The sequence below is a fragment of the Xenopus laevis genome, chromosome 6L (assembly GCF_017654675.1).
Source record: "Xenopus laevis strain J_2021 chromosome 6L, Xenopus_laevis_v10.1, whole genome shotgun sequence".
Taxonomy (NCBI): Eukaryota; Metazoa; Chordata; class Amphibia; order Anura; family Pipidae; genus Xenopus; species Xenopus laevis.
The window spans coordinates 144,032,591-144,058,514 of NC_054381.1; the positions used below are offsets into that span (position 1 = coordinate 144,032,591).

Below are 25,924 nucleotides of genomic sequence, written 5' to 3' on the forward strand. Positions count from 1 at the left end.
TATACAAAAATACGTCTATAGTAAAAATTGGTCACATAAGGGATCATGAAGAAAGGACTGACACCACCATTAGTCTGTGGAATTTATTTCCCAGTCTGGTAAATATTTAACCAAACCCCAAATATCAATTAAGGGCACTTTTGCACCTTTAAAGGAGCATTCAGATTTTTTTTAAGGAATCATATTATTTCCACTAAAAATTAATGTTTTTTTAAAAAAATTCTATAAAACTCTAAAAATTTTAGATTTATAAAGTGTAAAAACCATTACTGAGCCATGTAAAAGCTGTCAAGGTCCCATAGAAGCCAATGGGAGCTGTGCTGATACTATTGGACCTTTCAGACGTAGCCTTTCAGACTTTTAGAGGTTTTTGGATTTTTTTATTTAGTAATTGTCTGAAAAATTGTAATTGTCCTGAATTTATTGAGCTTTTGGAGGTTTTGTATCTAATAAGATGAAAATTCAAACTTTAATAAAATGGGCCTTGCAGTTTGTGTATGGCCACCTTTATACAGCAGAATGAATTGAATGGCAGTTATTGGCACCCCTTCTCTGGAATTCTTGTTACCTGTTAGTAATAAAAATAAACTTTAAATTGATTGTTTGCTTCTCTTTATATGGTACATTTCCTTAGTCATAAGTAAAAGTATGCCAATAAGTTCAAGAACTCAACGCTTGAGAAAGGGCATTGTCCCAAAATGTTTCCTAATTTGTTGGCACAAAAAACCACTGTCACAAGATTCGGAATCCTGCAGCGTGTGTTTCTTGGAGTTATACTTGGGTCCCTGGCAGGTGGAAAAGCAGCTTGCACCCGACGCTACAACAAGTGGTGAGTTCTAAAAATCAATGAGGGCCGCTCCAAACTCACCACCCCATGGCTGATCCCCTATAGATCCGGGTGCTCAGTCCGCAGCGTCCCCAACTTATAACACTCAAACAATAGAACGGCACTCCGGTAAAAGGCAGGTCTTTATTGCAGGATACATGGCCATGAACTTCTGCAGTATCCTGCAATAAAGACCTGCCTTTTACCAGACTGCCTTCCTTTCGTTTGAGTGTTAAGTGGAGAGTTATAGTTGAGCATCATCCTCATTTGATTGTAATATGCCAATAAGTATTTTCTAGAATCTCCGAATTACATGCGATTTTTCTGGGATACTACTCTCTTATACAAATAGTCGAACAAGCTCTGAATGTACAAGCTGTAAAAGTGCCCCAGGTATAATTATTTTTCAACTTCTGGAAGGATTTGTAAGAAAATAAATAGAAGCAGGAACTCACTGCATGGAAATCTAATAATGTCGTTCAAAGCTGAGCTAATAGACCAAACCTGTTTATTTATACTGACACATTTATCACTTACAGCTAATAGCTGCCCTGTTTATTTAAATGTATGTTCTGTTTGGTTTTCTGTCTGACCTTAACCCACAAATGAATGAGGCTTTCAAAATATTCAATAAATAATAACTGGTTAGTGACAAGGAACATTTAGTACCACAATTCAGGCCCAACTTTTTCCAGAATGGGCACAGTTAATCCATTATTAAGTTTTAAAATCTCATTTTGGACTCACCTGGGATCAGCTGAAGTGTACCTTCTGGGTTTGGGTGGAACCAGGTGGCCCTGGATAGGTAAGACTGGGCATTTTGCTTTGGGACTCCAGCCTCAAAAAGACTGTAGTAATGTGCATCTACTCTGCAATTCATATAACTTCTTAAAGTCAAAAGTACCATTCACCAAGGCTTAATGTATCTTTATTGTTTGAAATATAGTTACCGAATATATATAAGGAAATAGCCAGTCAAATATACTATTGACAGCCTACAACAGATAGGGGACCTATCACACAAAAATAGTTTCCTCCACGAGCGGTGAAGGCTAATAGAGCTTGTACTCTGGTCAGGGGAAAGCATTGTTTTTCCCCAAAATAATGCCCCACCCACACCAGGAGGGAGCTGTATTAGTCGGCACCTCCAATGGTGAACAATTTTTGGGTTATACAGTAAGAGGCCTATTTACTAACATTCGAAGGTTTTCAGATTTTTCTCCACATGTAATTGTTAGAAAAACTCACATTTTTAGAGGTTTTAGAGATATTCATATTTTTTTGGATTGTTCAGCACTTTTTCTGTTCATACTTTTTATATTCAGATCTTTTTATAACTTTCAGTGCATTTGTGGTTTTAGAGAAATAGAGTTTAATCGTGGTTTCAAAAATGTCTAATATCACTAAAATTCAACCTTTAATAAATGGATCTCCAAGGGTCCTTTAATGCACAATATCTTTATGTATAATGTGTGAGGTGTGTGTGTGCATACATGAGTGTTTGAGGGTGGGAGCCAGAGAGTCTCTATATCTAAGAATCCATGTATATCCTCAGGGGATTATGCGCACCCACCCTAACATTTCCATAATATCCAACAACATACTGTATGTTACAGAAGACAACCATCATTGCAAAATTGCCGAGAACTTCCCACACCAGTCAGTTGAACTGAAGGAGCTGCTCGGATGAGTAGTGAAACATCTTCATTGATTACTCAGCAAGTCCAGTTGTTTTTAGATTTACCTATACTAGATATACACATTCACATGCAGCAGCAACAAATATCAGTAAATACGCTACCCAAGGTTATTGTAGGTATAATATAAACCAGGAGACATACCTGTGTTTCAACATCTGTAAGCTTTCTTGTCTGCTCGGCGGTTTGGCTCAGCAAATTTGTCCCTATCTCCAGCATGGTGGCTGTATGGTTCTGAACTGCATGCTGCTGCATCTGGGCCATCTCATACTTCATGTTATCCACAATGTAGTTCTCCAGCTAATTAATAAAGAGAAAGGGACATAATCATTTAAAAAAAATAGACACAGGGGCTAATTTATACATTTTCAAAAATTTTACACTAATATAGGAAACTCCAGGGTTGAACTGGGCTGGCGAGACACTTGGAAAAAACAGACTTCTAAGGCCCCCTGACCCAACCTGCACTTTGCTGAAGAATATGTGCATGGGGAGGAGGGGGCGAGTTGAGGTGTCAGGTGTTGCCTGTGGAGCAACTGAGGGGGTGTGAGGCTCCTAAGTTGGCAGCCCTGGTGGACTTTGGACCCCCAGTTTGACCCTGGTAACCTGTAGCAACCAATCAGCAATTAGCTTTATACGTTCTACTGCAAGTTTGATTCTAAACTATTGTGTGATTGACTGCTATGGAATGAAAAATTGTCCAGCCTTAGTAAATAAGTAAAAAAACGAGGTGGCATTCAGAAATGTGACTAAACAGACAATAATTAAAACATGAAGAATTTTCTTGATATTAAGTAATGTATATACACAGAAAATGCATTTACTTAATTATGTTTTCTTGATAATTGGGACTTTGTGCTTTTATTTTGTTTCTACAAACCAAGCCAAATAGGTTTATCCTGGAAATGATTCATCTTTGCTCGAGCAAAACCTTTTGTTCAGGAATTCATCATGGTAATCTTCATTACTCATCTGCATGAATACACTGACCTCTTTGCTTTACTATCTCTCTTCTGATAACACACTGCCCTGCATAGTTTAAGGATGATGTTTTAGGCATTTTGAGAACTTTTTAAAAAAATGAATTAGCTAATGTGAAGATGAGATGATGAAGATGAGTCCTTTTATCATAGGCTTACAAAGGTGACTATGAATGCATTCTTTAAAACAGCATTCTAGAAGCAATTTAAAAAAATTGCTTTTGGATTTACTCATGTTGTCCTTAATTCTTGTGGCTCCTTTGTACAAATTGGCATCCAGAATGTAACTTTTAATATTAGAATCACCAAATGTTCCTACTGCCAGTATTATAATCTTTCGTCACATCTCATGTTTCTGTAATTACATAATTTAGACTCCAACTACACTGAGGGGCAAATTTACTTATGGTCGAATATCGAGGGTTAATTAACCCTTGATATTCGACTGTCGAATATCGAAGTCGAAGGATTTCGAACTAAAAATCGTTCATTTCGAATCGTTTGATTCTAAGGATTTTAATGCATCGATCGAACGATTTTTCTGCGACCAAAAAAAGATTGCAAAGCCTATGGGAACCTTTCCCATAGGCTAACATTGACTTTGGTAGGTTTTAGGTGGCGAACTAGGGGGTAGAAGTTTTTTTTAAAGAGACAGTACTTCGACTATCGAATGGTTGAATAGTAGAACGATTTTTAGTTTGAATCTAAGTCGAAGGTCGAAGTAGCCCATTCGATGGTCGAAGAAGCCAAAAAAAAACATTCAAAATTTGAAGTTTTTTTTATTTTATTTCTTCACTCGAGCTAAGTAAATGGGCCCCTAATTATCCTGCATTTAAATATTACAATTTATATAGAAAGTTTACTCAGAAAGTACAATATTTCCATCATATTTACCATGGTGCAAGTAATTTCTAAAGATGTTTTTCCATTATAGTGCATAGGAAATGGTTTTCAAGTGATTAAAACACACAGCATTAACCTCAGCATGACCTGTATGGCCTGGTTTTACGCAAATATTTCTCCTTCTTAATACCAAACTTGTATTCATGCTGTGAAGACAGTGCCCACTGTGACACCAAAATGTTTCAAAATAAACACAAGACTTTGAAAATAAATCCTGGAATGCCCTGTTTTACGTACTCCATTGCCTACCTAATAAGAGATGTATATTAATGGAAAGCGATGAGTGAATGCCAGCCTTGAACACAAGTGTGCTATAATGAATACAGCCTTTAGATAAAGCCTTAAGATACTACAAATTTGTATATTTTAAGGGAAATTACGTGATCATACTGAACATATATAATATACCCATAAATTAGTAACTACTTTATCAGACCATTACTCTCTCTTGCAGTTATTGTGCAACAAGTTGAAAAAATTGCAGTTTCCCTGACTTTTCTGCAACTTTCCCTGCTCATGCTTTCTCAGTTTGGATTTCTAAATAAGTTTCATGATATTCGTGGTTTTAGAGGAAAAGAGTTTAGTCGTGTTTTCAAAAACCTCCGAAACCACTAAAATTGATAATTATGGATCTAGAATCAATAATATTATTATTATAATAATATGAATACTTTTCTGTTTTGTTTCATCTAATTATGAAGTAAAGTACTTTGTACAGATTTATTCAAATTCATTTTATTAAAGAAAAAAATGGAAACAATTTGCCTAATAATGGTTCTTAGCAATGTCACATGACTCATTGAAACCTCTATATTATAAACAATCAATAGATAGATAGATAGATAGATAGATAGATAGATAGATAGATAGACAAGAAAAGGCCTATTTTCTAAGTTTCTTACCTTAAAAGTATTATCTTCCATATTTCAGGGTTTTTTATATTGGAAATAATTCAAATAAAGACTGAAGAAATTCCAGTTTCCAGCATTTAGAAATATTCTAAAACTTAATAATTTTTTTAAAAAAAGCAAACCATGCGCCACTTACACATTCATCCAGGATGGATGGGAATAATATAGGGGTACATTTATAAAGGTTGTTACATATAGTTACATAGTTAAATCGGGTTGGAAAAAGACAAAGTCCATCAAGTTCAAGCCCTCCAAATGAAAACCCACCATATATACACACACCACTCCATACTTTCACATAAATTATATATACCCATACCTATACTAACTATAAAGTTTAGTATCACAATAGCCTTTGATATTATGTCTGTTCAAGAAATCATCCAAGCCATTCTTAAATTCATTAACAGAATCAGCCATCACAACATCACCCGGCAGTGCATTCCACAACCTCACTGACCTCACTGTGAAGAACCACCTACTTTAGTCTTTTCCTTTAGTCTGAAGTGGAGGCCTCTGGTGCGGTGATCCTCTTTATGGGTAAAAAGGTCCCCTGCTATTTGTCTATAATGTCCTCTAATGTACTTGTGAAGTGTAATCATGTCCCCTCGCAAGCGCCTTTTTTCCAGAGAAAACCATCCCAACCTTGACAGTCTACTCTCATAATTTAATTCTTCGATCCCTCTAACTAGTTTAGTTGCACTTAGTCTCTGCACTCTCTCCAGCTCATTTATATCCCTCTTAAGGACTGGAGTCCAAAACTGCACTGCATACTGTTGTGTAAAAAGCTTACTGGAAATTATTTCTGCATTGGTCTTTACTTTTTTATCTTTGCAAATACACCCCTGTATATATAACTGCACATTTCACTGAATAAAACTTGCAAAGTGTTTGAAACCTCACTGCATTAGTTTCTTTGCACATTTTTCAAGTAGAGCTTTTTGTTCTCATTGTTTTAAATTGCCTTAGCTAACTCAAAGGGGGTGTGAAATATTGTAAGAAATTCGGCATGAACCAACAAATCAAAGTTTATACACATAACGAGAGAACTTGCTGTTTTTCGAACAGTAATTTTATAAATATGCAGTTAATTTTAAGTCAGTCTTACACTGTTTGGTGTTATTTTCAAACCCTTAAAGAATATTTAAAGAAAAATAAATACTTATAAACATTATCTATAGCACAGCTGTTCAAATTCATGACATTATGGGAATGTGTTTTAAACTGTCAGCGAAAAGTCTAAATGAATCTATTCTGGGAAATATAAAAACTAATGAAACATTTCCCAAAATCTCCCTTTTGAGGAGATGATGCACCTTTCATAAATACATCACTTCTTATAAATTGACTCCAAATAGGTTCTAGGAGGTCCCCCATAGGCTAAAACAGCAGTTCGGCAGGTTTTATATGGCGAATGGTCAAAGTAAAATTTTTAAAGAGATGATACATTTCGATATTTGAATTTCCAAATATTCAAATTTTCACTTTGACCCTTGATAAATTTGCCCCTATGATGGGTTGCCTGGTAAATGGATATTCATATTATATTGAATTTTAACATTTTAAGATACTGTATTATACTAAAAAACTTTACAAAAATGTAAAAAAAAATTTTTTTAACATTTTGTTTGGAAAAAAAACTATATAGCTATATAAGGCCATAACACATAAGTGAGTAATCAGTGTTTAGATAGGTATAAATGTGAAAAATAAGGTGTCAAACAAGATCACAGAACACCTGATTGTAATAATAACTGAATGTCCCTGAATGGGACAGACAGTTTGGAATCACAGTGAAATGGTGAACTAAAGCAATTTCTTGATGCTTTAATTGGAAGCAAATAATAATTAAAATGCAATTCAATATAGACTGTAACTGTAGATTCAAAAGTATTCTGTCATTATTTTTATGGTGTCGTTTTTATTTCTAAATGACACTGTTTACACTACCAGATAAAATGTTATTCCTGAACCAACAATTATTATTATTATTATTAAATATTGGTGTGTATGCAGCCATCTCAGATTATTGTGAATGATCCTGTGCTTTCAAAAAGAGCCATCACTTCATAATGGAACTGATGTTTCTCCAACTCAGTGTAACTGAAGGAGTCACAGTGGAACTTTTTATTACTGAGTGCTATTCTGATATGTGCCAAGGAGCTGTTTATTATCTTGTGTCAGGAAGCTGTTATCTTGTTGCATTCCCATTGTTCTGCTGATAGGCTGCTGGGGGGAAGGGGGGAGAAGGAAGGGGTGATATCACTCCAATCTGCAGTGCAGCAATGAAGAGTGACAGAAGTTTTTCAGAGCACAAGTCACACGACTGGGGGCACTTGGGAAATTGAAATGTGTAGCTCCATGTCAGATTTCAAAATTAAATAATAAAAAATATGTTTGCTCTCTTAAAAAATGGATTTCAGTGCAGAATTCTGCACAGAATCTCTTTAAACGTAAAGTATGTCTAAAATACTAAAATTAATAATTTAATAATTAATGTAATGAAATGCTTACAGAACAACACATCGCATAGGACCTTCTGGAATGTTGGTTGTGAAGTCTGAAGGCCTATACTATTGTAACCCCAGACCTACCAACATAATTGTTTGAATAATACTGACCCACTGTAAAAAACTGCATACACTTGTAGTGCTATACAAATGAATACAATACAAAGAACATAAAAAGAACTATATGAAAAAATTCTAGTTCAATTAAATACAGCCTTCATTTTTTTAAAAAAAAAGGCATTAAAAAAAGCTCTGGCAAGAAAATCTTACCATTTATAGATATATAATTATTAGATGAAGCAAATCTATTCACCATGAAAAAAGTTCTCTTTACAAATAATTGTAAAATGGCAAAGTCAAGCTTGGAGGAACTGTATGTTCTTATTCATCACACTATCATTACTTATTTTAGAATAAACTTCCAAGTTGCTGTTCTTGTGAGAACGAAAACAAATATGAAACGTTCAAAAAAGACATCAGTACCTTATTAAATAGTAGTTGTAAAATAAGTTCCAATTTCATTTTACAGCTGCTTTACTAAGTAAACTTTTCCTGAGATAAAGATAAATACATTTATTTTGGTACTATTTCCAAACTTTGTGTTGATTGAGTATAAATCCATGAGCATTTTCTACCATAAAATGATTGTTAATATATTTGTAATTTTCCATATTTAGGCTTAGCAAGAATCATGGTTGGGAACTTAATTTTCCCATTATTATATGAGGAAAACAAAGGATTTGAATGAAACACCATCCTAACCGGTAGTACCACGTTGATCAACATGCTGGAAATGATTAGCAGCTTCCCGTTCTACTTAATGACAGTTAAGCTGCCCATTGAAAATTACAGGAAGGTATCATTTGGCAACACAGAAAAAGAAGTTGAATAGGCAATGCGATTCCCATTCATCCATTCAAAGCATCTTCCATTGACCTTGGTCACTCAGGTATTTTTATTTCTACATTTCTTCCTGTAATGAACACCAATGTTTCGTGTGACCTTACCAAATATACTGTATGCTGCACTGAATATCTACTGTTTTTATCATATTATTATTCTAAATAATTTAAATGCATCTTTAATCTTTCTCATGCAGATGTTTAAATATTTTGTTTCCCTAGTAGAATTAGGAACAATGATGATTAATGGCTTCGGCAATGGTGATTACAAGACTGAGCTCCAGTATTGGTTTCCATGCACCTTTCAGTGACACATTTAAAGCAAAAAAAAAGGAAATCAGCACTTAAACCGTATAGAGAAATAATGCATGTTTGGCACGAGTCATTTCTTCATGTTACTGTTCTATTAATCAGATTTACAGTTGTCTGCCAGGTATGGTCAGACTAAGCAACATTTTACGATTGTATCTTTTTTCACAGGGTTTTATGTTTCGACAATTTTTGAACAATGTCAGCAGCATAGCACATCTCACCCATGAAGTTATAAATGACACATAAAACATTATCTTCAGTAAGCTATACTCTTTAGTTTCATGTCCCATTTGTCTTGTTATGGGTTGCTAATGCTTTCAATTACAAAGACTCCAGCTAGCAATCATTGTTCAAATTCCTCTGGAGTTTTCAACAGTATATGAACACACATTATAACCTCTGTGATTTAAAGCCTTACCAAAATACTTCTGTCAAATGTTTCAAAAATATATTTTGAAGGATATTCTATATGTTCGTCTGCTGAGACATTTCCATTTGTGTCAAGGAATGTTTACTGGTCGGGTTTTATGGCAAACACTGTGCGTTCAATAAATCTGCCATTAGATAATATTTACATATGTGCAGGTTATAGCTGTGAATCTTTAAATAATAATGCAATAGTCATTGTTCAGACAATAGGCAAAATAATATATTCAGCACAGCCGTATTCAATAAATTCTTTTTTAAAGAAGGCTATATTGTCCCTTACAGACCCGACATGCAGATAAAAACTACCTTTAAAAAAAACTAGATGCATTCATTTCTGGTAGAAAGCAAACTAAGGCTGACATTAAAAAGGCTGAGTAAAAAATGTTATTAAAATACAATATAGATTATTACACCACCAAAGTAAGCCTTATAAAATCATGTATTTTTGTTAAGACATGCATTTTTTTTCTGGCAAGAGCATAGCCAGCTGTAAAATCTGGCATAATAAGATTGTTAATAAAACCGTCGCCACAATTACTCTAGTTGACTTCAAATGAAATGATTATGATTAGGCACAGAGTGATATAAAATAATGATGTCATTTTCAGCATAAATCTGGAAAAAAACCCACCTTTATTAATTTACAGATTAGCTCTTTCTAATGGTGTCTGCCCTAAGATTTCTGCCAAATTTCTGCGTCAAATTTTATTTTTTTGAAAAAACGGACGCCGGTGTCAAAAACGAGACGCCGGCACCGTTTCGCGAATTTTTTGCCGTTCCGCAAATTTCGTGCAAATTTGCGGAACGGCAAAAAATTCGCAAATTTTTCGGCGAAGCAAAACGCCGCAAATTCGCCCATCACTAATAAGCACATTGTCAGACACTCAATAAGTCATATTCACTCATTAAATGATATTAATGTCTACTAGAACAAACCTTGAAACTATACAGTATGAGCTTATTAGAAAGATATAGATCATATTTAGTGATGGGCGAATCTCTCCCGTAAAATTTGCAAAAAATTGTGAAATCAGAAAGTTCACGGAAAAATCGGGAAATTCTACAGTTTTCACAAAAAATCGGGAAATTCGACAGTTTTCACGATAAAATCGAGCAATTCAAATGTTTTCACTATAAAATCGAGCAATTTGAACCTTTTCACAGAAAAAGCGAGCAATTCGAACGTTTTCACGAAAAAATTGGGAAAATCGGAAATTGACGCCGGCGAATTTTTGCGGGAGATTTGCGAATGTATTCGCAGAAAATTCATGCCAGACGAATTTATTCCCCCATCACTAATCATATTAAAACATTTCCATGCCTGTGCCAATCATTACAAACACATTTCAAATTTTATGAGAAAGTTAAGTGTCTTTTTTTATGTCACAGCAAGCCTCTTGCAATTCCAAGGCTTTCTGTTACCCATGTCATAGGTTAAGCTTTGTGAATGCCAGCATGAAAACTTTCATTAATCTTTGCATTGCACAAGAGCATGATTATTCTTGTCACTTATAAGAGTCTCCGCTTTTTATTTAGCCATGGTACCGACCTTCTATGAAAATGCATAGCTTAGATGATTGAACCAGTAAAAGCGATTTAATGTAAATATAGTTATTTACCATGTGTATATTTAGAAGTTACACTTTGTTTTATATAAGTGTAAAGAATTATCATTTTTAAAAATAATGCAGAAAAAAAGTTATTTAGGTATAATTATGTGTATGCGTGTAATTTACACTGGTTTGCGCCATGTGCTGTTGTATGTTTATTTTTGGCACTGCTTTGAACTGTTTCTGGGCCATTTAAAATGTGATGTATAGATATTTAGGAATGGGAAGCCAAAGTGAAAAAACTCCAAGAGGATGCCAAAATGTCCTACTATCACAATGTTTCTGGGCCATTTAAAATGCGATGCAAGGATATTTAGGAATGGGAAGTTAAAGTGCCAAAATGTCCTACTATCACAATGTTATTAAATTTGCAAACTGTATATTTTTTTTTACATTATCTAAAATTTCAATTTCTGTTCTTTTTCTTCTGGAAATGCTACTTAACAGTTGTCTGCCTTTGTGAGGTATTCAGTTCACTTAGTAAAACATTTGTAACTACAACTTTCAGAAGGTTATTCTTGAATGTCTGCAAAGACGTTTGTGAATGTTTTGGATATAGAACTGAACCAAATCTTTCCTGACATATGAGTTATGATCCAAACTAGTTATTTGCAAAATGAGCATCTGTAGCTGAAATGGCACAAATATTTACAGATGTTTATATATAAATATACAGCCCTAAAACCTGTCCTTAAGTACCCCCAACAATCAAGGTTTTAATTAAATGACTTCCTGTGCAAATTGAATAGCTGTGAAATTCACCACTGTGCTCAATCTTACATTTTGGCATGTTCAGGGAGAGTTTATAAATTCTGGATTACATGATGCAAATGTTAGTACAGGGTGAAGTATATACTGTATATTAAAGTGAGTTTAAATCATAACATGTTAGAAAATGGTAGGAAAGGGTCATTTCACATAGCCACTGCAAAAGCTGAAAGAGGTGCTGTAGAGGACCTAGGTAAAATATAAAGGATTCAGGGGGAAAATACGGGTATATTTTGATTTAGAATTGGCAAGATATTTTGGGGAAATCATTTGGAAGTTTTACTTGAAGAAATAAATGACTTTGCAAACAATCATTGTAGTTTCACATCAATAATCCTTTCAGACTTTGTGGGTTTAGAGAGTGTGATGTTCTGTAGGTAATTACAGAAAAAGTATGTTTGATACATTTTATTACAACTAGTCCAGCAAGGAAATGAAAAAAACGATTAAGCTTTTTGTAAGGCTTCCAACACAAGAAAAACAAGAATTTATAAAATCTTATATTTTGAAATGGTTAGAAAAGTACCCATAGTGCACATGGAGAGTATTTTTTTTTTATTCCGGTTGCCACCCTAAATGATATTTTCACCCAGACTATACAACCTGATCTCTATTTGTGGTCCACACATAAAATTGCTCTGAGCAAACAAAGTCCAGTCTGAATTTTAAAGAAGATCAGGAAGGTGAAGGGTCCATATGGCAGAACACAAAATGATCAGAACTGTTTCATTGCTGGGTGTGACCAAATTGCCCATAAGTTTGGGCAGAGTAATATACAGTATATATATATATATACATATTTAAATTTTCTTCTAAAATTTTAATATGCTGTTGAAAAAATGCAAAATATTTTTTCTTATTTGAATTAAACATTCTGTTCCCTTAAAGACATGTTGAATTGGGCATTAAACCTAAATTGATGAACATTCTCCATAAAAATTAGCTTTGTATTAATTATCTACAAAAACTCTTGCTTTTGTCATTGTAAAAAATGCACAAGTAAATTCTGGACAGAAAGACAGCTTGGTTGGCAAAAACCTCAGGCTAAAGGTCATTGTGTTGTCTGGGAGTGACATTTGCATCAGAATGTGAGCAGGCACCACTACTAATGCCGTCTTTTAAGGCTTTATTCTTAAGTAACTGGCACTTTGTTAGTGAAGGACTCTGCTGTATGGCATGGCCAGAATCCAGCACCACTTCATTATGTTAAAGACGCAAGAGCATGCCATTAAATAAAACTAGTGGGGTGATGGAATGAGATTTTCCATAAATTATTCGTGAATAACCATTAAAATTTAGGTAACTGAAATTCAACGAGACCCAAGTAAGATGCATTGATCTAGAAGAAGTATATCTTAGGTCATAGTTCTACATGCACTGCCCCAGATTTTAAAACATAAAAAGTCAAACCTTTGCTCAATATTTTCCATTCTAATACTTTAATCTCTTGTAGAGTACATTCGTGTTGGGGGAAAAAAGCCTTCCCCTTCTCAGAAAGAAAGACCTCACTCAACGCTAACTAGTATGAGCATATATTATTAAAGATATTAAGTAACACTGATGTACTACTATGTTTTCAGCTTCTTGCTAATCACTTTAACTCAAATATTATTGGGCTCATCTCTAAATCCATTGACTGCAAATTACTTCATTGTCTTTTGTGCAGCAATGATCCATTATGCACAGCTAGGATTACATACATTTACCTGGGAACCAAAGGCAACATTCCCTAAATTATACTTACTCAGTATTCACTGAGGGTGGGTCATATACTGAGACCAGTTGGATGTACAGACTACTTTGCTTGGAAATGCAGCCCTGTCCTTACTGCCTTCTTATGAGTATGTTGTAGCCTGTGCTCCCTAACTTGCATGTCTGAATGACATGAAAGTTATGGGGAGGGAGGGTGGGAAAGCCTACATACATCTCCCCATCCACCCCTGATGAATATAGCACTCACAGACCATGGCAGTGCTGTATTTATGGGATGAACATAGGTCTCTGCATAAAGACCTGTGACCAGCGTTGGACTGGACCAGTGGGACACTGGGAAAAAATCAGGTGGGCCTCTCTGGCCCAAACCCGCTCCCCATGGCTTATAAAATTTGTCCCTGACCTCCCCACCACTCTGTATGCTCTGGCAGAAGCAGAGGTGATTGCGATGGGGGGGGGGCATGGGGGTTGCAGACCCCTGATGGCCATCCAGTGGGCCTGCACCCCTCCAACCCAATGCTGTCTTTGACAATTATTCTACTTGCAGGGTATAAAATGCAAAAAACATGGCACCAAGCTCTGTGGGTTTGTAAATTACCCCTACTGTTTATGATTTAGCATTAATAATAATAATAAAATATGAGGAGAATCTGCAGGTTCAAGATAATTTGTAGATTACTATCTAAACTGTATCCAAACTAGGGCTCTCAATTACGTTTAGTCTTGCCAAACTGTCTTGTTTCCGGGAAATATAATGAAAACATGTAATTGGAAACTGATTAAAAGAGAAAGAAATAAAATTAATTTTCTATGAATTACAATTATGAGAATTCTGAGAATTTCAATAATGAAACAGGCGAGATTTCTCAAAAGGCTGTACAATGAAAAAAATATTGTTCTGAAAAGTAAAGTAAGATAAATCTGTCCTTAGAGATCTAGCTCTGATTGTTAACATTTTATATCAACAAGATAACAGCTGAAATGATTGTTAATGTTTGTGGGATCTAAGTGCTTCTAATAAATCACCATTAAATGGTTAACATTATCGGCATGGAATACATACACAGAATTTGTTTTATCATGAAAATCAGTCGTTAAAATATGTGATATGTTTTATCTCTTTTTTTCTTAATTATTCCTTGCGCATCGTTTCCATGTGAAAAATCTAGCATCCTTCTCCAGATGGTTAGCACATGGTCATTTATTTACAATACATAGGTCAACCAAAAACTATGGAAAGTTCTGGAGAGCTTCTTTTAATATGTTGAATAAACACTTGTAAACATTACATAAAACAATGCTGAAAAATGTCAATCCATTACTGGCAAATGGTTTTAAATATAGAGTGTAGTCTAATATTTATGGAATTATTAAGAAAAATAAATAAAAGGAGGCATTTAATGGTGTTCAGAATTGGTAGTTTATTAATTTTTGGGAAGCAATTTTTGAGTAAAGTGGTTCAAGTTCCAATTTTAATATGAATGTGTAACTATGCCTATATAAACTCTAGTGTTGCTCATAGAATATGGGCACGTCATTTTTTTGTTTTGGTAAACGGGTTTTGTAAAAGTGCCAATGCTATTATTATTATTATGATGTGTTTTTGTTTGCGGAAAAAAAAATTTGTTTCAGCTGGAAAAATGCTAATTTCATTATCAGAATTTTTCCATGCATTTTTTTGCCAGGAAAAACATGTTTTTTGCACTGTTAAAAATATTGGAATCAACCAACCATTGACTCCAATGCATTTGGCAACATTTCACCATGTGCAGAATTTTTCAGTGGTTTGGTGAAGTTTTGCTCATCACTATTGCTCATGTTTTCTAATAGAAGTGACCCCCTGCCCCTCCATGCCTCACTGCTTAATGTGTATCAATCTTTGACCTAGCTTGCAGGAGAGCAGCTTCCTGAGTTACGTTGCTTGACAATGTTCTCATAGGTCAGGAACTGTTTACATTTGTCTTCAAGTCAGAACATTGCCTAATTCCCAAGCATGCTGGCACTCACAAGGCCGATCTCCATAAAGTCATATCAGAGAGCAACAAAGGTTAGTAAGTGTTGAGCTGCAAGGAGATAGGAGAGGTAGGTAGGTACATCCATTAGAAAACACGAGCAGCATTAGGGGTTTACATAGGCTCAACATGAAACATGTTGCTATCTCTTTCAAATAAAATCATAACTATAAAATGTGCATGTTTGCTATGTATTCTTTTCCTTTGAATGTCATTAACTTTCCAACATCGTTCCAAAATTTAAAAAAATGTTCTATGTTGGCACTGGACATGCACTTCTACATAGGTGAGCTATAGTGGTGTGCTGGCTGAGCCAAGTTTGTACATCAAGTGCAAGGCCAAGCTATATACACAGCACTTCATGACTCTTTAATCTTAAAAATGCTTTTATGAGCAATACATTGACACAGACTATGAACCACAACATTTCAGAACTCTGTAGGCTTTTTATAAATAGGCTGGAATGATTGTGGTTTATGGTCTATGCCAGGGGTCCCAAACTTTTTTACCAATGAGCAGAATTCAGATGTAAAAAAAGTTGGGGAGCAACACAAGCATGAAAAATGTTCCTCAGTGGTGCAAAATAAGTGCTATGAATGGCTGTTGGCAGCCCCTATGTGGACTGGCAGCCTAAAGGAGACTCAGTTTGACAGTACACCTGGTTTTTATGCAACCAAAACTGTGCAAGGCACAGCATCCTTGCGTGCATGGGAGCCCTGTAGTTACACTTGCCATGAGAAGACATTAAGTAGAGTGCTTCCTTAGCAGGTTGCACCAATAGACATGTGTGTATGCTCCTCAGTAACACTCCATTCACTTGGCACAATTACGAATGTCATATGTCTCAGGAGCAAGTTGTGCCCACCATGTAAAGAGATGCCTTCACCTGCATAGTGGAGACTAGTGCTCAAATCAGCTCTGTTCACTATCCATCTTTGCATCTCCAGAATAGGACAGCAAAGGATAACATTGAGTTTTATTATAATTTAATTCTTGGAACAAAAAGTAATTTTGTGTGTTTTGGTGTGTGTTTTTGCACTTTGCACCACTAACATAAATAGGTATGCACCAAATCCAGGATTTGGTTTGGGATTCAGCCTAGATTCAGATTTTGCCAAATCCAAGTGCCTGGCCAAACGATCCATATACAAAAAATCAAATGAATTTTCATCAAACATACAAGGATGTAAACATTTTTTAACTGTGCCCTGCCCATGTGGTCACTTTCCTCTTGTTTCATAATTGAAATACGCAAATTAGGGTTCATATTCGGCCGAATCTTATATAAAAGATTTGGGATTCGGTCAAATTCGAAAATAGTGGATTCGTTGCATCTCTAAAAATAAATGAGTATTTATGTTTCCCTGTTTAATCCACAATTATTATTTATTTTTCAAATTCTATTTATTTGCAGAATTTTAGACAATATCTATCTTGTTCAGACAGTAGTTTCTTTACAGACCAACATGTCTTTTGTGGTTGAGGTCCCTGAATTTTGTTGGTTCAAATATGTTTCGGGAACAAAGCTAAGTTCCAGTAAAAAAGAGTGACACTGCGTTATTTTTATCAGAAAATAGAACCTGGCTAGACTTTTTGTTTTTTCTCTGAGGTTTGTATATTGTATAGCAAAAATAAAATAAAAACATACTGAAAGGTGTATTAAGGCTGATAAAGATGATGTATTATTATGGGTATACTGCAACAACTTTGTTAAATGATATCCATTTCATCGAAGAGAAACTCTTAACTGAATCTGGCATTGCTTCCAAAAATCTGGTCTATGATTCAGTTCATTTTGTATTACTAATATTTTGGAAACAATTCTTTAATCCGTCGATTCATGAAAATCAAATGTAGGGCACATAATATTTAACTAAGCATGTAATCTGAGCATACTTTCTTTTGCACGGCACATCAGCTCTCAGTCACAAAGGAAAGCTGTACACTTTCACATAAAGTTGATATTTTTACATAAAAATGAACTGTTCCCGAAAGTGATTTGTAATGTAGTTGAAAGGACAGGGGAAGGTTGCAATACTGGTATATCTCTTCAATAAAAATCATACCGGCTGGAGAATATTTGTGTGCCCATATGCTGCACTTGGCAGGGCACAGAAAAGTACTTTTGATACATTTACTGCAATATGCACAAATAAAATATGGCAGTGCCTTAGGGCCTAGGCTGGTGACATTTTTAGACATACTGTATATCCATATTTCTAGAAATATTTTTACCAATGAATGAGCACCAAAGACTTACTCTCTACTTGAAAGATCTTCGTTTCCATTAATTACACCAATTTACCCTAAAGAGCCCTTAGAACAGGCATGTCCAAAGTCAGGCCCGTTGGCACAATTGCGGCCCATTTTCAAATTTACACCGGTCCTCAGCCTCCATCATGAAATTAATAATAATGTGGCCCCCCCAGCACAGTGCATTCAGGAATCACATAGCCGTAGCTGTAATATTTGGGCACATGATTAGTGAAATGGTTGTCTATACTGCTGCCTGTTTGCTGAAGGTGTTAGCAATAGACACGTACTGGCACATAGTGAGGCACCGCTCTCGCATACGTCTTTAGGGCTGAAGGTGCAATACTGACGTACCAGTACAGTAAACTAAAAAAATATGTGAGAGTGGCGCGTCATATATATATATATATATATATATAAATCTATATCTATCTATATCTATATATATCTATATCTATATATATATATATATATATCATATTTATGATACCACCCTGAGTATTTTCTCTGTACCTAGTCAATTTACAAATAGCAATAAACCACCCATTTGCTTTCATAATTTTAATAGTACTAGGGTAGTTGAAACTAAGGAAGTTGTTTATCAAAGGTATATATATATATATAGATATATATATATATATATCTATATATATCTTTATCTATATATATATATCATATTTATGATACCACCCTGAGTATTTTCTCTGTACCTAGTCAATTTACAAATAGCAATAAACCACCCATTTGCTTTCATAATTTTAATAGTACTAGGGTAGTTGAAACTAAGGAAGTTGTTTATCAAAGGTCAAATTTTAGAGTTTTTATACCTTGAATGAACTCACAACTCAAAGGATTCTAAAACTTAGGGGGTTATTTATTAAAGGTCAAATTTTAGAGTTTTTTTTATACCTTGAACAAACTCAAATGAACTCACAACTCAAAGATTTCTAATCTAAGAAAAAGCTTGAATGGAAAAACAACTTGATTCCGAGTTAACAACCCAAAAACGTGACTTAAGAGAGTTTTCAGTGAAAAAAACTTGAATCGCTCAAATCGCATCAAATGGTTCAATGGACCTGTGCCATTGACTCCTACATGACCTTGACAGGTTTTAGATGGTGTATTTTCAGATTTGAGCTATTTCCAGGGTCGGGGCAATAATGAATCTCGAAAAAAAAATGTTTTTTTAAACCCCAAAATTAGATTTTTGACCAGAAAAATAACCTTGAAAAAATTACTATACGGTGAGTAACTTCACACCATTAACACAAGACATGGACAGCTAATAAGTGATGCAAGTGGAAATGTTGTCTTTATTCATCATAGAAATGTAAATCATTAAGGTCCTAATTAGCAAGTTGTGTTTAATTGAACAAGATTCCCATGTCAATCTTATTTTAGAATAAAAAGATCAACACAGCTGTTGAGAGTTGTTTTAGGAGTTGTTTTAGTATTCAACACTTATCAAGGAAACCAGTTAATGACACATTGGCACAACAAGAAAATCATCTAAATATTTTTTTCCAATGCAAATGGAACAAATATTTTGGTTTTCCCGTAATCAGAATCAAAGGGAACATTTGCACATAAAAAGGAAAATGTAAGTTTTGTATCATATGAGCTGTTATGTATTGTCTTGAAGATGTTTTGGAAGGGATTTCTTTTAATGAATAGACAATATTTAGTCTACACATTTTTAGCTAAACCCTCAAGTGTTCTGCTTGTTTATAAAGCAACCACAGCAATAAATAAATAAAATACGCAAGAAAAATGTGGCCTTGAATGGAGAGTTTTAGGAAAGACGCATTCCGTTTTAATACAACAAAAGTGCACATAAGTAGAAATAAGATTGTTAAACAGTTCAGCTAATAAGAGCATTTTTGTTACTGAATTGCCATTTAGCTCTCTGCTTATGTCTGGTATTTTGTTTTGATATTTTATAATCATTATCCTCCCAACTGATTATTTTTTTTTTTTTTTAAAAAAGCTAGCTCCAGCTATCAGCCAAAAAAACTACATTAGCAGCCCTGTTCTGTATGTTATACTCATTGGGTTTTGGATCCAATATTGATCCTGCTTGTGTTGGCTTGAGAAAGAGAACCTAGAGAACAACAGAACAGTATAAAGTTGTGACAGTACAACTGGACAGGAAGAAAACATAGAGAAACAAACACTGCAGTAAAACGTAGCTGGTAGTGCTTCAAAATAAAGTGTTACACAATTTATTTGTGTGCTAGTAAAACTGGCTTTTGTGGAAAAACCACATTTATGCTCACTGTATCTAGTAAGGGTTACAGGCCAGCCCTGGAGATTGTCCAGTTTGAGTAAAGTATGAAGCCTAAATATAACCAAAGATGGGACACGAGGACAAAATAAAATTGTATGTTGCCACAAATTAATCAAAGAATGTCCTTATGGATGTTTGTAATAAGAGTGTGTTCACAATCACTTAAGTTATTCCAATATAGTCATCTTCATAATGCACAATAAAATGTACAAAATATGAGATGTGTTATAAGTTCCACAGTCTGCTCCTCATACATAAAAATATGAAGGCAAATGTTAATCGTCTGTTGCAGCCTTCTCAAATGAAGGGATAATCCTGGATCATCTAAATTGCATAAAAACAGACAGGCACCTACCCATAATGGGTTATTTTCTAAACTCCGAATGCAAAAATTAGGAAAATTTGTGATATTTTTAATATAAAATCTGACTTTTAAAAAATCAAGACTTTTTCGGAAATGTATTAAACCCCGAGGATGGAAAAGTCAGAATCAGAAAATCCGGCATCTCAGACCTGTCGAGGTTGCATATAAGTCAATGGGAGAAGTCCCAATGGTTTTTTGATGTACGCTGAGTTTTTGACAATACCCCGGAGTTTTCGGGCAAAATTCTGAGTTTTCGGGTGAAAAATCCGAAAAAATTCTTGAAGATCGGATGAAAATCCAGAAAAATCAGATTTTTTCAAACATTTTTGGTCTGAGTTTTTTTCAGAAAATATTGAGACAAAACCGCCATAGTGTTATGAGTCTGAATTAACTCTTTGTATCATTATGTGAAATAACCAGGACTGTGACAAAATAATGTAAACCTTACACAGTATGTACATTTATATTTTCTACTAAAAAATTAATTGAAATATTATTTAAACCCAATAGGCTGGTTTTGCCTCCAATAAGGATCAATTATATCTTAGTTGGGATCAAGCACAAGCTATTGTTATATTATAACAGAGAAAAGGGAAATCATTTTTAAAAATTGTAGTTATTTGATTAAAATGAAGTCTATGGGTGATGGGCTTTCCATAATTCAGAGCTTTAAGGATAATGGTTTTTCAGATAATGGATTCCATACCTGTAATATATAATTAAGGGATGGTAGATAGATGTAAGATATTAAACAATAGATTAGTGTGGGTAGAGACAAAAACAAATGAGGGCTCATTTTCTACCTCAACATGAGCTGTGACCACAACACTGAGCTTAGTTGTAATGAACCTGGAATTGGGGGGAGAAAAACACTGTTTTGGTAGTAAAAAAACATGGTCTATGGAATCCTAAATTGCACTTTACACATGGCACTTGCAGTCGGAAATGAGCCTTTGATCTGCATAGATTTTTGGAGCAGCTTTGTCTTAATAAAAGAAGAGCAACCACCAGCGGAGTCATTAGGTATGATTGCACATAGCCAGACATTTTATGAAACACAATATACAGTGCAGTTATTTTTGTGTGGGGTAATGTGAGGCAAATATCCTTTCCATAAAGGGACCCTGGGGGCCATCTGGGTTTCTAATATCAGCCCTGACTCTCATTCTGAAGTGAATAATTCTGCTGTTAAAGTTACTTTCCATAAAAAATCTTTAAACTATTCAACTAATTGGGGTGCTGGGACTGATACCTGACAACTGCAAGGGATGGGGGCTACATGTTTCATTTCCCTTTGCTGTTAGTATATAGAGTTTGCAGGAGCTCTTCAAACTTTATCTTGGCATGTAATAACTCTCATTTCATTCTGAAATCGTACTTGGCTCATGACTTATGCCATGTAGCCAATAATATTATGTGTGGGTGGATGTTCTGGTTGCCTTTCAAGTTCTCTTTCCCAAAACGCATGAAAAAATGTTAAGTAAGAATTCACAATGCTAGATCCACTGAAGATCCACTGACAATGAAAAAAAATGTCCCTCTTAAGCCCCATAATTACCTGGTCAAGTTACTGAACAAGGGCTAATTATCTAGTAGGCTGTTCTCTCCAACAGGTGGTGAATGTGGCACCAGATGACCATGGAGATGACTATGTACCATGCATAACATATATGCTCTTTTACCCTGGAGTAGTAATAAATATTTAGTGCAGGTTTGAAGCAGAACTTTGGTGACCAAGTTTCAAACTAAAATCTTGGCACTTGTATCCCAACTCCACTGATGGGACAGTGAGTGCTCCTATTTTGGCAATTCAGCATGACAGTTTAAATGCAAAAAACATTCAATCTGCTCCCATATCATATTTTGCAGACTTTACTAGCTGGAAAGGAGTAGGATACTTTTTTGCAAATAATTCATATTCACTGGGTCTTTTCATGACAACACAAGGGTTTCTGAGCTCCGATTCCAAATATTCCATAACAGTGTAACTTTTAGTGCATCTCAGCTGTTGTCTCATAGGCAGAGATTGCAAATGGCATTTTATTATTATTTATTATTAAATATTAGTGATGGGCAAATCTGTGGCGTTTCGCTTCGCCAAATAATATAATAATAATATATAATAATATAATAAAATGGCAAAAAATTCACGCAGCATATTTTTAAGACGGTTTTTCTCCGCAAATTCGCGCCTGGCAAATAAATTCGCCCATCACTATTAAATATATTCTGTTTATTAGTCAGGGTGTCTACTAGTAATATGAGCAAAAATGTCCCATTTGCTTTGACAAAAAATTCGCAAACCCATGGACATACTGTACGAATTTGAAATTTGAGTACATTTTTCTCACTTTTTTCTCATGACAAATGCATTGGAGTCAATTGGTGATTTTTGGCATGTTTCTTTTGTAGCATTTTATTCTAGCGCAAAATCTCAAAAATGTCAGCTGAAATTGGCATTTTGCCTTGAAACCACATAAACCACATTGTCTAGACATAAGCAATATAAAACAGGGCTTGTGTTAGGCAGTTATAGCATTTTTTCCTATGCATGGTGCAGAATGCATGGTGAAGTGCAGCTTCATCACAAAAATTTTCACCACTTGTGGATATGCTAATTATCCAGCGAATCTGCATCAGCAAGATACAAAGCAGCTGATATTCCCTATTACTCTTTCACTATGCAATTCCCCAAGCTATCTATATTTCCATACTACATGTATCAGCAGAAGTCATCATACCCTGTTACTTTTTACATAGGACGTGTGCATGCGCATCATGTGCCATTGTCAACTGCATTACCTAAGTGCATTATGTCAACATCTATTCCCCACTGTCCATATGAATAACCAGATGCTCATTCACTATTCCATAAACTGCAGCCGCCATTCTCCACTGCACTATTGATGTAAATAAACAGAAACCATTGTTCCTCACTTCTTTGTTAATAACAGTCTCACTGCACTCGGGATAAGAGCCTGTAACAGTTATTCCCTTATTCTGTATTAATAGAATGTACAGTCTGAGAAACTGTGCTTAGTCTATATGTTATAGTCCAGATCCCCAATTAATATAATCTTACTTATATAAATAAAGTCTCTTTGTTAATGCACACCGAAAACCTAATAATATTCTTTCGTCTAAATATTCTTCTGCAGTCTTACCTATATGTTGTGCACAGTAACCCAAAAGGTTAATTTTCAAGCAAATGCCTAAATCAAGGCACAGGAAGAAAAACAGCTAGAATGTTTTCTGAATTTCTTAGAGGGAACAAATATCCCAAAGGGCAAAAGCATTAATGACAGTGCCTTGAAATGATTTGAAGAATGTAGTTTCTTTATGCCGGCCTTGGCAATACTAAATCTGGATTCAAACAGCTCCCTTGGGGAAGAAGCCTTGGGGAAGGAGCCTGCTTGTTAAAAAGAAAGATATTAACTAGTCCATAAAGTAAATGATAGTATATAAAGGAAGGCGAAGCAGCACATGAAAGAGCAACTAGACATACTGCACATGTTTCAGACCTGTAGGATTTTCCTAAAGAAAGTTTAACAGCATGGTAATAATATACTCTTAGGGGCACATTTACTAAGGGTCGAAGTGAATTTTCGAATTCAAAAACTTTGAATTTCAAAGTATATTTTGGGTACTTCGACCATCGAATAGGCCAAATTCGACTTCGAATCGAATTGAAAATACTTTGAATATTCGACCATTCTAAAACCGAAGTACTGTCCCTTTAAAAAACATTGACTTCGACACTTCACCACTTCGCCACCTTAAACCAGCCGAATTGCTATGTTAAACTATGGGGACCTCCTAGAACCTATAGGCAAAATTTGGCTAAGTTTTAAAAAGTCAAAGTATTTTTTTTGAAAATCGTTCGACCGATCGATTAAATTGTTCGATTTTTTTAACTTCGAAATTCGACCCTTGATAAATCTGCCCCCTATTGTTCCCTCACTAAGAGCTGCTGTTCCACTGCAAAACTCAGCAATAGTTCTTTCTTTTATTTATATTGACATTATTATAAGCAGAAATATGCAATAATCAAACAAGGGCATTTCAAAAATGTGTGATTTCTTTAAGTGTAGTGATATGGAGTGGAGTCAAATAGCTACTGTAGATAAAAATTGCTTATGTATAGATTAATGTTTTTCAGCACCTTTGTGTCCTAACTTTTATTTAGGGATACACATTTCCTAACATACATATATGAAAACATTGTTCTATCAGCTATCGTTCAACAGCTCCAAGAATCTCTATTATATAAAGTTTCACCAATATCTAGCGGGAATAAATCTAAAGCAACTAGACTTTGAATATTCTTGAAAAGGTTTCACCACTCATCCAAGTGGCTTCTTCAGTTCAGTTAAATATGTTTTCAAGAATACTCAGAAAGTCCAGTTACTTTAGACATAGCTCTACTAAACATTATATATCATGACCTGGATGAATGAAAACCTGCATAGACAGTTAACCAACAAAATCTATTTTAAATGACTGGTTGATTCTAGCACTCACTCAAAATACCACTGCTTCCAGATTTTTTAGCTGAGCCTCTATCCACGTGTTTGCGTCTTTTTTCAGAGGATGGATAATAACGCCCACATCCACCATAATTTAACCCTATATATTGCAAACATTGAATATGGGTTCCAGGGAAAAACATGGAAGGCAGAAGTAAATGTAAACTCTACTTTGACAGACATCCTGTTATAGGCTATGCCACATACATTATTTGTAGAATACTATTTTGAACATCTTTGCTGCTTGTTTACAATTTAGAAGCCCATTTATTAAATGTCAAATGTTAGTGATATTTGAGCTTTTGAAACCCTAATTCAGGGCAGATTTATCAAGGGTCAAATTTCAAATTTTTTGAAACTCCCATCAACTCGAAAAAAAAAGACCAACCAAAATTTATTAAAAAAATATTTTTTTAACTTTGAGTGAATAGGCTGTATTTGATCGTTTGAATCAAATTCGGATCGTATTCAATCGAATTTGATTCAAAGTATTCAAAGTATTTTAAAAAAGTCCAAAGTCCACCAAATGACTCCAAATAGGTTCTAGGAGGTCCCCCATATGCTAAAACAGCAATTTGGCAGTTTTTAGGTCAACGTTGAATTTTTAAAGAGATAGTACACGATAGATTTTGATATTCGAATTTTCAAATATTTTTCATATTCGAATCGTATTAGGACTATTCATTAGTCGAAGTAAACTAAAATTAGTTTAGAATTTAATTTTTCAATTCAACCCTTGATAAATCTGCTCCTTAAACGTATTTTCTCTCAAAACCATGAATGCCATGAAAAAAAATCTGATTATGATGGGAAAAAAACTCTGACCAATGCATTAAAAGGTAGTAAAACCTCTAAAAATTTCCAGACATTTACTTGTAAAAAAAACCCCAGAAAACCTCTAAAAGTCTGGATGGCTAAAAA

At 34.7% G+C, this 25,924-nt stretch overlaps 1 protein-coding gene across 1 annotated transcript in view; it reads right to left on the minus strand.

Moving 5' to 3' along the window:
* Positions 1 to 25,924, minus strand: part of angpt1.L (angiopoietin 1 L homeolog) — a 192,877-nt gene that overhangs the window by 107,883 nt on the left and 59,070 nt on the right. The window contains exon 2 of the mRNA XM_018268208.2: positions 2,668 to 2,823. Within this exon, the coding sequence (XP_018123697.1) occupies positions 2,668 to 2,823 (156 nt within the window). The remainder of the gene's footprint in view (positions 1 to 2,667; positions 2,824 to 25,924) is intronic.